Source organism: Cotesia glomerata, linkage group LG6, assembly GCF_020080835.1.
Source record: "Cotesia glomerata isolate CgM1 linkage group LG6, MPM_Cglom_v2.3, whole genome shotgun sequence".
Taxonomy (NCBI): Eukaryota; Metazoa; Arthropoda; class Insecta; order Hymenoptera; family Braconidae; genus Cotesia; species Cotesia glomerata.
Genome location: NC_058163.1, coordinates 226,856 through 241,674, shown reverse-complemented (window position 1 = coordinate 241,674; position 14,819 = coordinate 226,856). Strand labels below are relative to the sequence as shown.

The window sequence follows — 14,819 nt, the reverse complement described above, 5'->3', positions numbered from 1 at the left end:
CGATGTTACACTCATCAAGACCTTTCATTTGAGTACCTACATTGCATTTTTTATATATTTCATACGTATGGTATTTGTGAAATATATAAATATATAAAATATATGAAAAATTGATGTGGGTAGTCAAATGAAAGGTCTCGATGAGTGTAACATCGGGATGGACTTATATCTTTAAAAATGTCAATAGTTTACAAGACACAAGGTCGTTACTTAATTATGTTAAATTGCACTGTACTTTCTTAATATTGACATTTTTAAAGATATGAGCTCATCCCGATGTTATACCCATCAAGAGCTTTCATTTGAGTACCCACATGCATTTTTGATTCATTTTTCATATATCCATATTAGGGTGTGCCAAAATGTAACTTCCGTGGAAAACCTTTTAAAATTGGAATTTTGAGTTCCGCTTTTAACAGGGGCTGCGTTTGGGCATTTCCTGAGATATTTTGGTGTGAGACGATGTATTTGATTTTCATAGAATTTTTTAACAGGAGATTTAATTGGGTACTTCCGGCAAAATTTCGAATTTCCACCGGAAATGCCCAAACTAAGCTTCTGTTAATAAATTCTATGAAAATCAAATACATCGTCTCACACCAAAATATCTCAGGAAACGCCCAAACGCAGCCCCTGTTAAAAGCGGAACTCAAAATTCCATTTTTAAAAGGTTCTCCACGGAAGTTACATTTTGGCACACCCTAATCCATATTTATATATATAAATATATAAAATATATGAAAAATGTATGTGGGTACTCAAATAAAAGGTCTCGATGAGTGTAATGTCTAGGTGAACTTATATCTTAAAAAATGTCATCAGTTCACAAGATACAAGGTCATTTCTTAATTATGTATACATAATTTAATTATACTAGAATTTGAATTTGCGCGCGCAAGCGCGCGCCTGACTATAGCATTTGCATATATTTTCATGCTTATGATATATTCGACCAATCACGTTACGAATAGTTTGATGCCACATACATTTCATCTCAATTTTATATTAGGACTAGTATACGTTGCGCGCGCAAGCGCGCGTGTGAATTTAGTATGGAGTTATCTATATTTTCATACTTATGATATATTTGACCAATCACGTTACGAATAGTTTGTCTTATTGTGTATATTTTCATATTTTTCATCTAAATTATAAGAGTGGACTAGAATTTAAATTTGCGCGCGCAAGCGCGCGCCTGACTATAGAGTTTGCATATATTTTCATGCTTATGATATATTTGACCAATCACGTTACGAATAGTTTGCTTACATGATATATTTTCATATTTTTCATCTAAATTATAAAAATGGATTAGCCGTCTAAAAATTTTTATAACTTTTTTATTGAAAAAATTATTAGACACTTTCATGAATCTAAAAGATAAAATTATAATTTTTCTATTATTTATTAAAGAAAACTAAAATAGATTATAAACTTTAAACACGTAAAAATAAAATTTCAAGATTCAAAAACTTTAATCCAGTTTCTAAACATTCTGTTTGCAATTTCCAGGTAATATCTCTTTCTTTATTGTTTTCCATAAGTGCCGAAACTCTGGTCATCGATCTGGTGAATCTAAAGTTTTTTTGATAAATTATAAAGTTAGAGAAAACTTTTTACCACATAATCGCATCACATGTTTGAACTCATCAAAAAAAAAAAAAATTTTAAAAAGTACTTTTTGGTTCCAAAATTTTTGGGGTTCAAAAAATAATTTTTTTCATTATTTGAAATTAAAATTGTTACACAAAAAAAATATTTTTAATAACAATCACTATTTATTTATTATTTAATCTTATATAATATTTATAAAAAACATAAGTTTAATATTGTTTTTATATTTATCATAAAATCCAATACAAAATTTAAATTTAGACTTAAAAAATAAAATTTAGCTATTTTTCATTTTATCAATTATAATTATTTTTAGTAAATTAAAATTAAATAATAAAATACTTGATCTTTAAAAATTTTAAGACTCATATATTTATTTTATATTTGTTCCGCAAGTTTAAAAGATAGTAAAGTCATTATTTAAAAATGTTAAATTAAGGTAAAAATATATATTTACCTTTTTTGATTTTTTAAAATTAAAAAAAAATCTTAAAATTGTAAAATAAAAAATTTATAAAGACTTTTTAGTCCTAAAGATAAATGCACATTTTTTATATTACATATAATTTTTTTTAGTTGAAAATTTTTATGTACAAAGTCAGTAATTTTTTTTAATTACACACTTTTTCTCAAGTTATTACAACCGAGTATATTTTCATTTAATTAAATTTTTTGGTAATTTAAAAAATAAAACAATTATCCAGAATTAAGGAATAATTGATAAACATAAGATCGAATTGATTTAATCATTTTGTCAAGCATAGTCGCAATAGAGTTATCAATAACTCTTTGTGGAATCCATCCTTTTAAATCTAGATGAAGAATCCAAGTTACTCGACATTGAGATTCACTATCACCATTCGAATTTATTGGTTCTGCTGCCAAGCAGACAATAGTATTTTCAGCTCTGGAAACAAAAATAATTTTTATTTATTTATTTTATCACCAAAAAAATTTGAATGGTCTATATTATTAAGAGAATAAGCAAAATTATAAGTATATAGGCTGCATTCGAAAATGCTCTATCTCTAGATACATAATTAAGAAATGACCTTGTATCTCGTTAACTATTGACATTTTCAAAGATATAAGCTCATCCCGATGTTACACTCATCAAGAGCTTTCATTTGAGTACCCACATCAATTTTTCATATATTTATATATTTATATATGTCATATATATGTATATATGAAAAATATATCAAAAATACATGTGGGTACTCAAATGAAAGCTCTTGATGAGTGTAACATCGGGATGAGCTTATATCTTAAAAAATGTCAATAATTAACAAATGACCTTGTATCTTGTGAACCATTGACATTTTTAATGATATAAGCTCACCCCGACATTACACTCGTTGAGACCTTTCATTTGAGTACCCACATCAATTTTTCATATATTTATGTATGTCATATATATGTATATATGAAAAATATATCAAAAATGCATGTGAGTACTCAAATGAAAGCTCTTGATGAGTGTAACATCGGGATGAGCTTATATCCTCAAAATATATATTATATATATGTATATATGAAAAATATATCAAAAATGCATGTTGGTACTCAAATGAAAGCTCTTGATGAGTGTAACATCAGGATGAGCTTATATCTTTAAAAACATCAATATTTAAGAAAGTACAGTACAATTTAACAGATATTTTGTGACTATTGAGATTTTTAAAAATATAAGCTCACCCCAACATTACACTTATCGAGACCTTTTATTTGAGTACCCACATCAATTTTTCATATATTTATATATTTATATATGTCATATATATGTATATATGAAAAATATATCAAAAATACATGTAGGTACTTAAATGAAAGCTCCTTATGAGTGTAACATCGGGATGAGCTTATATCTTAAAAAATGTCAATAATTAACAAATGACCTTGTACCTTGTGAACCATTGACATTTTCAATGATATAAGCTCACCCCGACATTACACTCGTTGAGACCTTTCATTTGAGTACCCACATCAATTTTTCATATATTTATATATTTATATATGTCATATATATGTATATATGAAAAATATATTAAAAATGCATGTGGGTACTCAAATGAAAGCTCTTGATGAGTGTAATATCAAGATGAGCTTATATCTTGAAAAACGTTAATAGTTAAAAAAGTACAGTGCAATTTAACAAAAGTAATTATAAATTTTTCAAAACAATTTTTTTTAGTACAGAAAAAAAATATCTTTATCATTTATATTCATTAAAATATAACTAGTTAAGTTTTTTACATAAATACTGAAAATCAATATTGAACTTTTTATGATAAAACTTAAATAACATTTTTTAAATACATATTTAAATTTTTTTTTTCCATTAACAACAAAGAAAAATGATATCTTGCAAGCTAGTAATTTTTTAAAAAATTATATAATTAAATTTTTCATATAACATGTAACATGTACGGATGATAAATATATTATTTTCTATAGTTATAAAAATAAAAATAAAAATTAAATAATTACCGTATATGATTTTTACGAATTGGTAGATTAATATGTATAGAAATTCCACTACTCATATAATATTTTCCGCACTTATTACGATGTCGTAGTGTAACAAAATCCCTTGGGCCAATGAAACCAGCACCATAGGTTTTTGTGGCTTGGTAAACAATATCTGTGTTTAAATCTATAGTCTATTGAAATTAAAAAATAATAATTAAATAAAATAATATTAAATTGTCACTTGACAATTTTTTAATTTTTTTTTAACAAATAAATTTGTTCCTAATAATTATTTTAAAAAATTGCATTTTTAGTTTTTAAAAATTTTTTTTATCAGTTTTTTTTTTGTCACAATTTATTTGTTAATAGTATATTACACACCTGTGGCAAGAAAATGAGAAATGTCTCAGAACACATATATGTTGCCCGAGGCGAAGCCGAGGTCGACATATATGTGATCTGAGATATTTATTATTTTCCTGCCATAGGTTTGTATACTATTTTTCTGTCCGACAGAGGCGGAAAGCGGCAATTTCGTTTAGCGCAGCGGGCCGAAAGTTGCCACTTTCCGCCTGGAGGGCAGAAAAAAATTTTTTTTAATTATATTTGCTAAATTAATTTTCATTCAAAAATTACCTGAATTTTTTGTACTACAGATACATCTTTATTCCAAGATGCTACATCTCCAATATTATTATGTAAGCAATCTATGAGTTGGCTAGCTGAGGCATTTATTATTCCCTAAAAAAAAAAAAAATCGTAAATTAATTAAAAGTAAAAAAAAAAATTTTTTATTAAAATTACCTCAATTTTTAAAACTTTTCCAGAAGGCCGACTCATTATTGAAATAATATCTCCTTCATCAGTTGTACTTAATCTTTGCCAATCTTTTGATAGTAATAATGTATAAGATTGGTCGATTAGCAGTGATGCTTTTTTTTTGTATTCTTCAATCTAAAAACTTTAAAAGTTAGGAAAGTACAATGCAATTTAACATAATGAAGAAATTATCTTGTATCTTGTGAACTATTGACATTTTTAAAGATATAAGCTCATTCCGATGTTACACTCATCAAGACCTTTCATTTGAGTACCCACATCAATTTTTCATATATTTATATATTTCACAAATACCATATATATGAAATATATAAAAAATGCCATGTAGGTACTTAAATGAAAGGTCTCGATGAGTGTAACATCGAAATGAGTTTATATCCTAAAAAAGGTCAATAATTAAGAAATGACCGTGTATCTTGTGAACTATTGACATTTTTAAAGATATAAGTTCATCCCGAAGTTACACTCATCAAGACCTTTCATTTGAGTACCCACATCAATTTTTCATATATTTATATATATTATATATTATATATATATATGTATAAATGAAAAATATATCAAAAATGCATGTGGGTACTCAAATGAAAGGTCTTGATGACTGTAACATCGGGATGAGCTTATATCTTAAAAAATGTCAATAGTTAAGAACGTACAGTGCAATTTAACATAATTAAAAAATGACCTTGTATCTTGAGAATTATTGATAATTTTAAAGATATAAGCTCACCCCGAAATTCTACTCATCGAGACCATTCATTTGAGTACCCACATCAATTTTTCATATATTTGATATATTTATATATTATATATATGTATATATGAAAAGTATATCAAAAATGCATGTGGGTACTCAAATGAAAGGTCTTGATGACTGTAACATCAGGATGAGCTTATATCTTTAAAAATGTCAATAGTTAAGAAAGTACGCTACAATTTAACATAATTAAAAAATGACCTTTTATCTTGAGAATTATTGACATTTTCAAATATATAAGCTCATCCCGATGTTACACTCATCGAGACCTTTCATTTGTGTACCCACATCAATTTTTTATATATTTATATATATTATATATATATGTATATATGAAAAATATATCGAAAATGCATGTGGGTACTCAAATGAAAGGTCTTGATGACTGTAACATCAGGATGAGCTTATATCTTTAAAAATGTCAATAGTTAAGAAAGTACGCTACAATTTAACATAATTAAAAAATGACCTTTTATCTTGAGAATTATTGACATTTTCAAATATATAAGCTCATCCCGATGTTACACTCATCGAGACCTTTCATTTGAGTACCCACATCAATTTTTCATATATTTATATATATTATATATATGTATATATGAAAAATATATCGAAAATGCATGTGGGTACTCAAATAAAAGCTCTTGATGAGTGTAACATCAGGATGAGCTTATATCTTTGAAGACGTCAATATTTAAGAAAGTACAGTGCAATTTAACAAAAGTCATTATTTAATAAACTAAAATTTTATTTATTTATAGTTTAAAAGTCACGGCAGTCACATAGTGACTGCAAGGTAGCTATTTTAGTGATTAAAATTAGAGATAAATTATAATTCAGATTGTATTTGTGATGCATAGGAGTAAGTTATAGCAGCAAATATGCACTATTGACTTTATCAAGTTTGTGCAGTGGTCCACTGCAGTGATTTTGCTTTACTTGTATTAATAGTAAGATAATATCTAAGGTAGACTACGTCAGTATAAGCTTTACTTATGAGATCATTAGCAACCAGAGATTAGACTATCACTTATTATTGGATTTACGTTACCTATACATTTAGTTTGGGTTTTAGTAATTAATATTAAAAATTAATTCATTTATAATTTAATTTTAAATTAGATATTCTATATGAACTGTTTAAAATAAAAAATTCAAGTAGGTATCTAATATAGAGTTTTTGAAAAATCGAAAAAAAATTTTATTTTATCTTAGAAGAAAATTTTCAAATTAAAAGTTCGAAATTTAATTTTATACAAAAAATGTTTATGATTTTTTTATGACTAATATTTTAATTGTAATTTCAAAATTAAGATTCATAATTAATAATCAAAATTTTTTTCTAATTATAAAAATCTTAATTTTGAAATTACAGCTTTTTGATTGGTCTTCAGAGACATTTTTTTTGTAAATTAAATTTTGAATAACTATTATTCAAACAATTATTTACTTGGAAAAAATTTTATTTTAAGAATAATTAAGAAGAAATTAAAATATCTCGTTACTAGAACCATAAGGGCGTATAAAAAAAAAATTTTTGCTCCAATCAATGTAAAAATATTGAAAACATTAACATCTATGGAAAAAACGAAAAAAAAATTTTTTTTTGTGATACGCCCTTATGGTTTTAAGAAAACATTTTTCTAAAACCATAAGGGCGTATCCTGTTTTTTCGGTTTATTATCAATTATAAGTCGGAGTAAGAAAAAAAATTGCAAAGGTGACAGAAATTATCATTCCACAACTCAATTTATATCAACAAATATTTATTTGAGTGAAAAAACGAATGAAAAATTAAGAAAAAATAAATTCATAACAACTCGAGAACAATCGGTACGTATTCAAGTTAATAAAATTAGCCTCAAAGTTTTTCGAAATTGATTTTTTTTTACTTCAGATCTATTTACAATTAACAAAAGAGTTTTGTAAGCCATTTAGAACTGTAATTTTAAAAAAGTCATTCAAAAAGAACTTTGTTCTTGAGAATTGTTATGATTCTTCAATACCAATATCTTGAAGCAAGTTTGATGATCTAAATCATTTTTGTACATCAGGCACTGTCCCACAAAATATCATCGGTATTATCAAAGTTTAATTTTCAGCCATGGTCATAGTTTATAAATTTTTTTGTCATTATCTAGTTAAAAAAAAAATTAACAAATCTTTTTTTTTACTTTTATAATCTTAGACACAGATGATCCTGACGATGGAGATGGCATTGGAGTAATACTCTGATGAATTTATTTTTCCTTAATTTTTTATTAGTTTTCTCACTTAGATAAATATTTGTTGACATAAATCAAGTTGTGGAGTGATATTCTATCACCTTTGCAATTTTTTTTCTTACTCTGACCCATAATAATTGATAATAAACCGAAAAAACAGGATACGCCCTTATGGTTTTAGAAAAATGTTTTCTTAAAACCATAAGGGCGTATCACAAAAAAAATTTTTTTTTCGTTTTTTCCATAGATGTTAATATTTTCAACATTTTTTCATTGATTGGAGCAAAAAAAAATTTTTTATACGCCCTTATGGTTCTGCAGAACCATAAGGGCGTATATTTTGAGATACGCCCTTATGGTTCTAGTAACGCGATATAAATAATCAATGTAAAGTTAAGAAAAAAATATATATCCAACCTTATCTTGTGATAAATTCGGTAGATTTGATATAACATTCAAAAATTCATCGTCTGAAATAGGTGAAGAAGCTGGCTTAGAAGTATCTTCTTCTGTGTCTGAATGATTAGGAGAATCTAATGGAGTAAAAAAATTTCCCACGCTCTCAGCCATTCGACTTGGTGCATTGTCCACGACATGACGAAGTAAGGGCGCTCTTTCATTGTCAATCGAATCTTTTAATTAAAAATTATTTAATTTAATAATTAAATAATACAAAAATTTTTAATTGCAAATTAGTAATATTAAATATTAAAAAAAAAATTAATTTACTTATGAACCAATCGTGTGCTTGAATTTCTTGTGGTACTACACGAGAGTCAAAGTACCAAGCTTCACCCCACGCTATTACAAATGACGTTAAAATTAATAGAGCCTGAAAGCCAGGTTGTGAAACTGCATTCCACTGTAATAAAACAAATTAATTTTAGTAAATAATTCTAATAATTTATTTTTTTTTATTTTTTTAAAATACTCACATTAAAAAAATAAGCTTTAGCTCCAAGAAAGGCACAAGTTAGGGCAGTTGTTAACTAAGTCAATTAAATATCAAATATCTCATCAATATAATTAGTTTAAATTTTTGTAATATATATTTTTCTTAATACCTCGGTCGAAAGTACGTATTTTCCTCCCTAATGGCAGGAATGAAAGTTTAACATTTACTCCCTGTGAGAAGTACACGCGCGTTCTCTATAATAGCGGGAGGAAAAAATTTCTCATGCGTAATTACACTCGCAACTAGGGATTATTTATTCTGTCGCTATAACAAATTGTTAACCCCTGTCATTTCTGTCGCTACCTTCAACCTTAATAATAATTATTAATGTTGTTTTGTCGCCTGTTAATTTAATATCAAAGTACTATTAAAGTCAATTCAATACTCCTAACAATAAACCATCGTCAGAATGCTTATCTACAAATTTAAATTTGAATAATCAAATTATGAATTATCAAAACTGTATATTTAGTGGAGATACGATTTTTAATTGCTCTAATATCAAGTTTGAAAACTGTGTTTTTTATGGAAGTATTATTAATAATTGTGATCATTCAATTGAAAATGAAAACGATAAAAAAAAAACGCAATAAGAGTTTTTAGCTTATAATATGTTTTGTTTTATAAATTTTATAATAACTAATATAATTTGTTAAACTAATGAAAATGAATACATCTTTGATAAAATGAAATTAATTTATTACACTGAGAAAAAAAAATACTTTAACTCAATTAACAATTTCTTGGTACAAGAAATTCGATGACGATCAAAAATTCTATTATTATTAATTATTAATTTCTGAAGAGAAGAGCATCAATATTTATCTTTGCATAATAGATAAACAAGAGAATAGCTTTATTTAAATTAAGTGAAAATTATTTCAATCAATTTAACTAGTTCTTGAGCTAAAATATATATTATTGAAAATTTTCAAGAACATGAATTCTTGTATCAAGAAAATTTTCTTAATAAAAGTATTTTTTTTCTCAGAGTATTAAAAAATATGACCAGACTTGACTCTTCGAATGTATTTGATGCCTGCCCCCACGACCAGCAGCACTCGCTTCGCTCGTGCCGCAAATGTCGGGGCAGGCATCAAAACATACTTATCAACATTTAAAGTTAAAAAAAATAAAATTAATAACGTACTTTCGACCGGCTATGAAGAAAAATCGTATACACTACACGGCCCAAAAGTTTAAATCTCGTTCCTGCTTGTCATTATGCCCTCGGCTTCGCCTCGGGCATAATGACGCGCAGAGCCGAAAGTTCAACTTTCGGCCCTTGTAGTGTAATATACTATTTTTTAAAGCTTGTAGTGAACTTACCGCAACCATTGACCAATGGTTTATTTGCAGTAGTCCATAAAACAATAGTAATATTGTGAATCGTAATACTGCTGCCATCTTTAATTAAATTATTTATTATCGATTAATATTAATAGTACAAACGTAAACTTATAAATAAAAAATAAAAAATTTTATATTATTGTACTGGCTATAAAAAGTATTTTTTTAGGTAAAATGCTAAAAAATTAACCATTCTTAATTAATAAATATAATTTAATTAATCAATAAAGATTAATTGTCAATTAAAATTAAATATCATGGTTTATCTTCTATATGGGTGATTCTCTGTAAGGACGTTTTAAATCTGTACAAAATTGTCCGAACAAATTATTTTTGATTTTATTAGAAAAAAAATTAACAAGGGCTACAAAACTATCAGCTTAATCATAATAAACAAACGGGCGAATTAATTTTTGCTTTTTCGATATTTGTGTGTCTTTTGCCATATATCATCACAGAGGACTGTTTGCCAGAGGACTGTTTTTTTTTTTATCAAATTGAGAAAAATCAAGCAAACTATTTCAATGCATTCAACTTTTTAAGTTCTCAATGAATGTTTACATTAATTAGAATAATATTAAGACTTATGGATCGAATTTTATAAATAAATTATAAATAAAAATAGTTGCCTGGGGACTGAGTTTTGAAGTGGCCCAGACACATATTTCCAGCACAAACGGTACTTTGACACTAAATAAAATGCCGATAAAGCGCTAACAGCCCTATGGTTATTAACTCAAGGCTAGTTAGGTCCTTATAAACCTTCCAAAAGGTAAAATGGACACTGTTATGCATTAATGTGTTAAGTGCTATGGGAATCCTATGTACTTAACACACTATTGCATAACACAGTCCAAATAACACACTGGTTTTTTTTTTTGGCTTTGAACTTCTGGCAGGGGACTGTTCCTAAAATGCCTGGGCAACCTTTGGTTTAATGAATTTAATGAAACAAATTAATTTTCGATACTTTTTATTGAAGAAGATTGTTAGTTAACTAATTAAGTTTATAAACATTATGGACCAAATTATATATTATGAACGAGTAACTTAAAATGTAATCTTAAAGTTTTAATTTTGGGAATGGGACAGCCCAGGGGACTGTTATATCGGTGGTTTACCAATTTATACCAAAAAAACCAAAATTTGTTTCATTTTAATTTTCAATGCTCCAAATAGAAATTTTTTTTTTCTTTCGTAATAAATTTTTTTTAGTAACAAAATAACAATTTTTCTAATGAAAAAATGCCTGGGACAGCAAAAAACATCCTTACAGAGAATCAACCGTATATATTTATATATGAAAAATGCATGTGGGTACTCGAATGAAAGCTCTTGATGAATGTAACATCAAGATGAGCTTATACCTTCAAAAACGTGAATATTTAAGAAAGTACAGTACAATTTAACAGATATCATGTGAACTATTGACATTTTTAAAGATATAAGTTCATCCCGACATTACACTCATCGAGACCTTTCATTTGAGTACCCACATCAATTTTTCATATATTTATATATATTATATATATGTATATATGAAAAATATATCAAAAATGCATGTGGGTACTCAAATGAAAGCTCTTGATGAATGTAACATCAAGATGAGCTTATATCTTTAAAAACGTGAATATTTAAGAAATTACAGTACAATTTAACAGATATCATGTGAACTATTGACATTTTTAAAGATATAAGTTCATCCCGACATTACACTCTTTGAGACCTTTCATTTGAGTACCCACATCAATTTTTCATATATTATATATATATATATATATATCCATGTATGTATGAGAAATATATCAAAAATGCATGTGGGTACTCAAATGAAAGCTCTTGATGAGTGTAACATCGGGATGAGCTTATATCTCTAAAAATATCAATATTTAAGGAAGTACAGTGCAATTTTAATAGATATCTTGTGAACTATTGACATTTTTAAAAATATAAGCTCACCCTAACATTACACTCTTTGAGACCTTTCATTTGAGTACCCACATCAATTTTTCATATATTTTATATATTTATATAATATATATATGTAGGTATGAGAAATATATCAAAAATACATGTGGGTACTCAAATAAAAGCTCTTGATGAGTGTATTATCGGGATGAGCTTATATTCTCAAAATATATATTATATATATATATATATATATATATATATATATATATATATATATATATATATATATATATATGTATATATGAAAAATATATCAAAAATGCATGTTGGTACTCAAATGAAAGCTCTTGATGAGTGTAACATCGGGATGAGCTTATATCTTCAAAAACGTCAATATTTAAGAAAGTACAGTGCAATTCAATAAATGTCAACAAAGTTCACAAGTCACAGCAGTCACATAGTGACTGCAAAGTTGCTAATTTATAATATACTAAAATAACTATGTTGACAATTACTTACAATTATATCAAAAAGTGACGTAGAAATAGTATAATGAAGAACTTGTTCCACAAACGCAGTGGTAATATTCTCACCTGCTATCTAAAAACAAAAAACAAAATGATTAATTATTCTCATCAATTAATAACAATTGAACCATAAAAAAAATAAACAAACCGTTGTACAAATCAACCACATAAGGCATGTAAATAGTAAATCGAACGTTACTAGTAAACAAAAAAATCTTCTGACCCCTGATATCCTTCCATTATACCGCGCACCAGCAATTAAATCCTCACTAATAACATAATCTCGATTAATACTACTGATACTTCTTTGTGTATAGGAACCACTTCGTTGTGATTGCAATGAGCCATTTAAAAAATTTTCAGCTGCTGCACGGAGTTGTCGATCCTCCTCTGTCATCATTTTTACCTCTTTCTTTTCACTCCAGGTATTTTATTTTAAATTATTGTTTACTTGGTTACTATGCACGTGATTTTATAATTACATGGCTCAATAATTCCATATTTTTATAAATTGCTGTAAAATATAATTTTTATTTAAAAAAACATTTTTAATTGTTTAATACTAAAGTTAGCCGACATTTTTTTTTAATAATTAAATTAGAACAAAAAAATATTTTTAAAAAATTGCACTTAAAGTTTTTTACAAATGAAATTTTTTTTTTATAATTTTTTCAATGAAAAAAAAATTATTAAAATTTATGAAATTAAAGTTTGCAGTCACGAGAGAATTTTTTAATTTTTTTTAACAAAAAATTAAAAAAAATTATTTTTAAAAAATTGCATTTTTTATTTTTTAAAATTTCTACTTGTCAATTTTTTTGTTTTTTTTTGCCATAATTTATTTGTTAAAAAAAATTCTAAAAATTATTAAAAATCTGCCAAATTTACTAACTTAATTTTTATTTATGAAAATTAAGTTAGCTGACACTCAAAAATTTTTAATTTGTTTTATTAATTAAAAATTAGAACTAAAAAACTATTTTTTAAAAATTCCACGTATAATTTTTAAAATTTTCTACATGTGAAAATTTTTTAAAAATTATTTTTCAATAAAATAAATTATAAAAATTTTCAAATAGCTATTTTAATTTTCATTTTTTATTTTAATTGTTCCATTACAAATAATTGGATTTAATTTTAAAAATTTTTATAAAAAATCAATTATATTAAAAAAAAATTTTTATGAAAAATTTTAATCAATTTTTACATTTGAAATTTATTTTATTAATAAAATATTTTTTTTTATAATAATTTAATTGCTTTAAAATTATAAAAAAATTTTTACTGTCTGCCAACCTCAGTGTCATTTTAATTATTCTAATTTTTATTAATTTATTCATCAAAAAGCTGTCATTGTTACTCTACATATAAATATATAAATAAATAGTAAATAAATGAATCAATAAATAAAACAAATTGTTACCTTGAAAAGTATTTTAAATGAATTATGGTGAGTGAATGGTTATAAAATTTTTTAAGTTGATTATTATTTACATTACACTGTTATTATGCATTTAATTAACTATTTTTTTTTCAATCATATGTTTATATTAACTTGTGTCAAAAAAAGTTTTAAATTAAGGTAATTATATATAAGTCATTAATTTTAAGGATATATTAACACTTATAAACATCTTTAATAAATATTTGATCATTCTGACAACACAAATTGACATATACAATGTACCTATGCAATGTTTTTGTGAATAATGCTGAGTGGCGTTTATTATGTTATTTTTTGTATTTTTTTTTTTATTATGGCGGTGCCTCTTGTGGAGAAAAATAGAAGTTTGTTGAATAATTTAAATTATCGACTGCGCGGTAATTTTTCCGGGAAAATTACGAAATTTAAAAAAAAAAATAAAGAAGTAATTTTTGATTTTTTTTTATTAAGGTAGTACCCTCGCGACTTCCGTCGTCAAAAGTTTGTGCTAGAGTGTATCCGAACAAAAACAGTTTCACTGTAAGAAAACCGCGCCAAGTCCACTTTCATAAGACTATTAAGAAAAAAAAAATTTTTTTTTTTCTTTACAAAAAGATATAAAATAGAAAAATTAAAAAATCCAAGTAACCGATATGATTGTATATGATTTTCGGAAATTAAAAAAAATTTTGTTGTAAATTTAAAAATTAAGAAAAAAATTTTGGAACGTACTTGGTGTGCGTCA

The 14,819-nt window shown here is 25.7% G+C and overlaps 1 protein-coding gene across 1 annotated transcript; it reads right to left on the bottom strand.

Moving 5' to 3' along the window:
• Positions 1-2,215: 2,215 nt before the first annotated feature.
• LOC123267162 (steroidogenic acute regulatory protein-like) lies at positions 2,216-13,158 on the bottom strand. Its single transcript, XM_044731705.1, has 10 exons — positions 12,800-13,158; positions 12,644-12,724; positions 10,193-10,270; positions 8,844-8,897; positions 8,638-8,770; positions 8,326-8,540; positions 4,891-5,040; positions 4,723-4,827; positions 4,105-4,277; positions 2,216-2,521 (listed from the first exon to the last, which is right to left on the bottom strand). Exons 1-10 carry the CDS (start codon positions 13,049-13,051, stop codon positions 2,311-2,313), a joined length of 1,452 nt encoding a protein of 483 aa, XP_044587640.1. The 5' UTR covers positions 13,052-13,158; the 3' UTR covers positions 2,216-2,310.
• Positions 13,159-14,819: the final 1,661 nt, after the last annotated feature.

Coding starts and splice junctions, on each gene's coding strand:
- LOC123267162 (XM_044731705.1), bottom strand. CDS start 13,051: ATGATGACAGAGGAGGATCGACAACTCCGTGCAGCAGCTGAAAATTTT. Junction 8,898..10,192: donor ACCATTGGTCAATGGTTGCG/GTAAGTTCACTA, acceptor TAATTGACTTAG/TTAACAACTGCCCTAACTTG. Junction 4,828..4,890: donor GAAAAGTTTTAAAAATTGAG/GTAATTTTAATA, acceptor TTTTTTTTTTAG/GGAATAATAAATGCCTCAGC.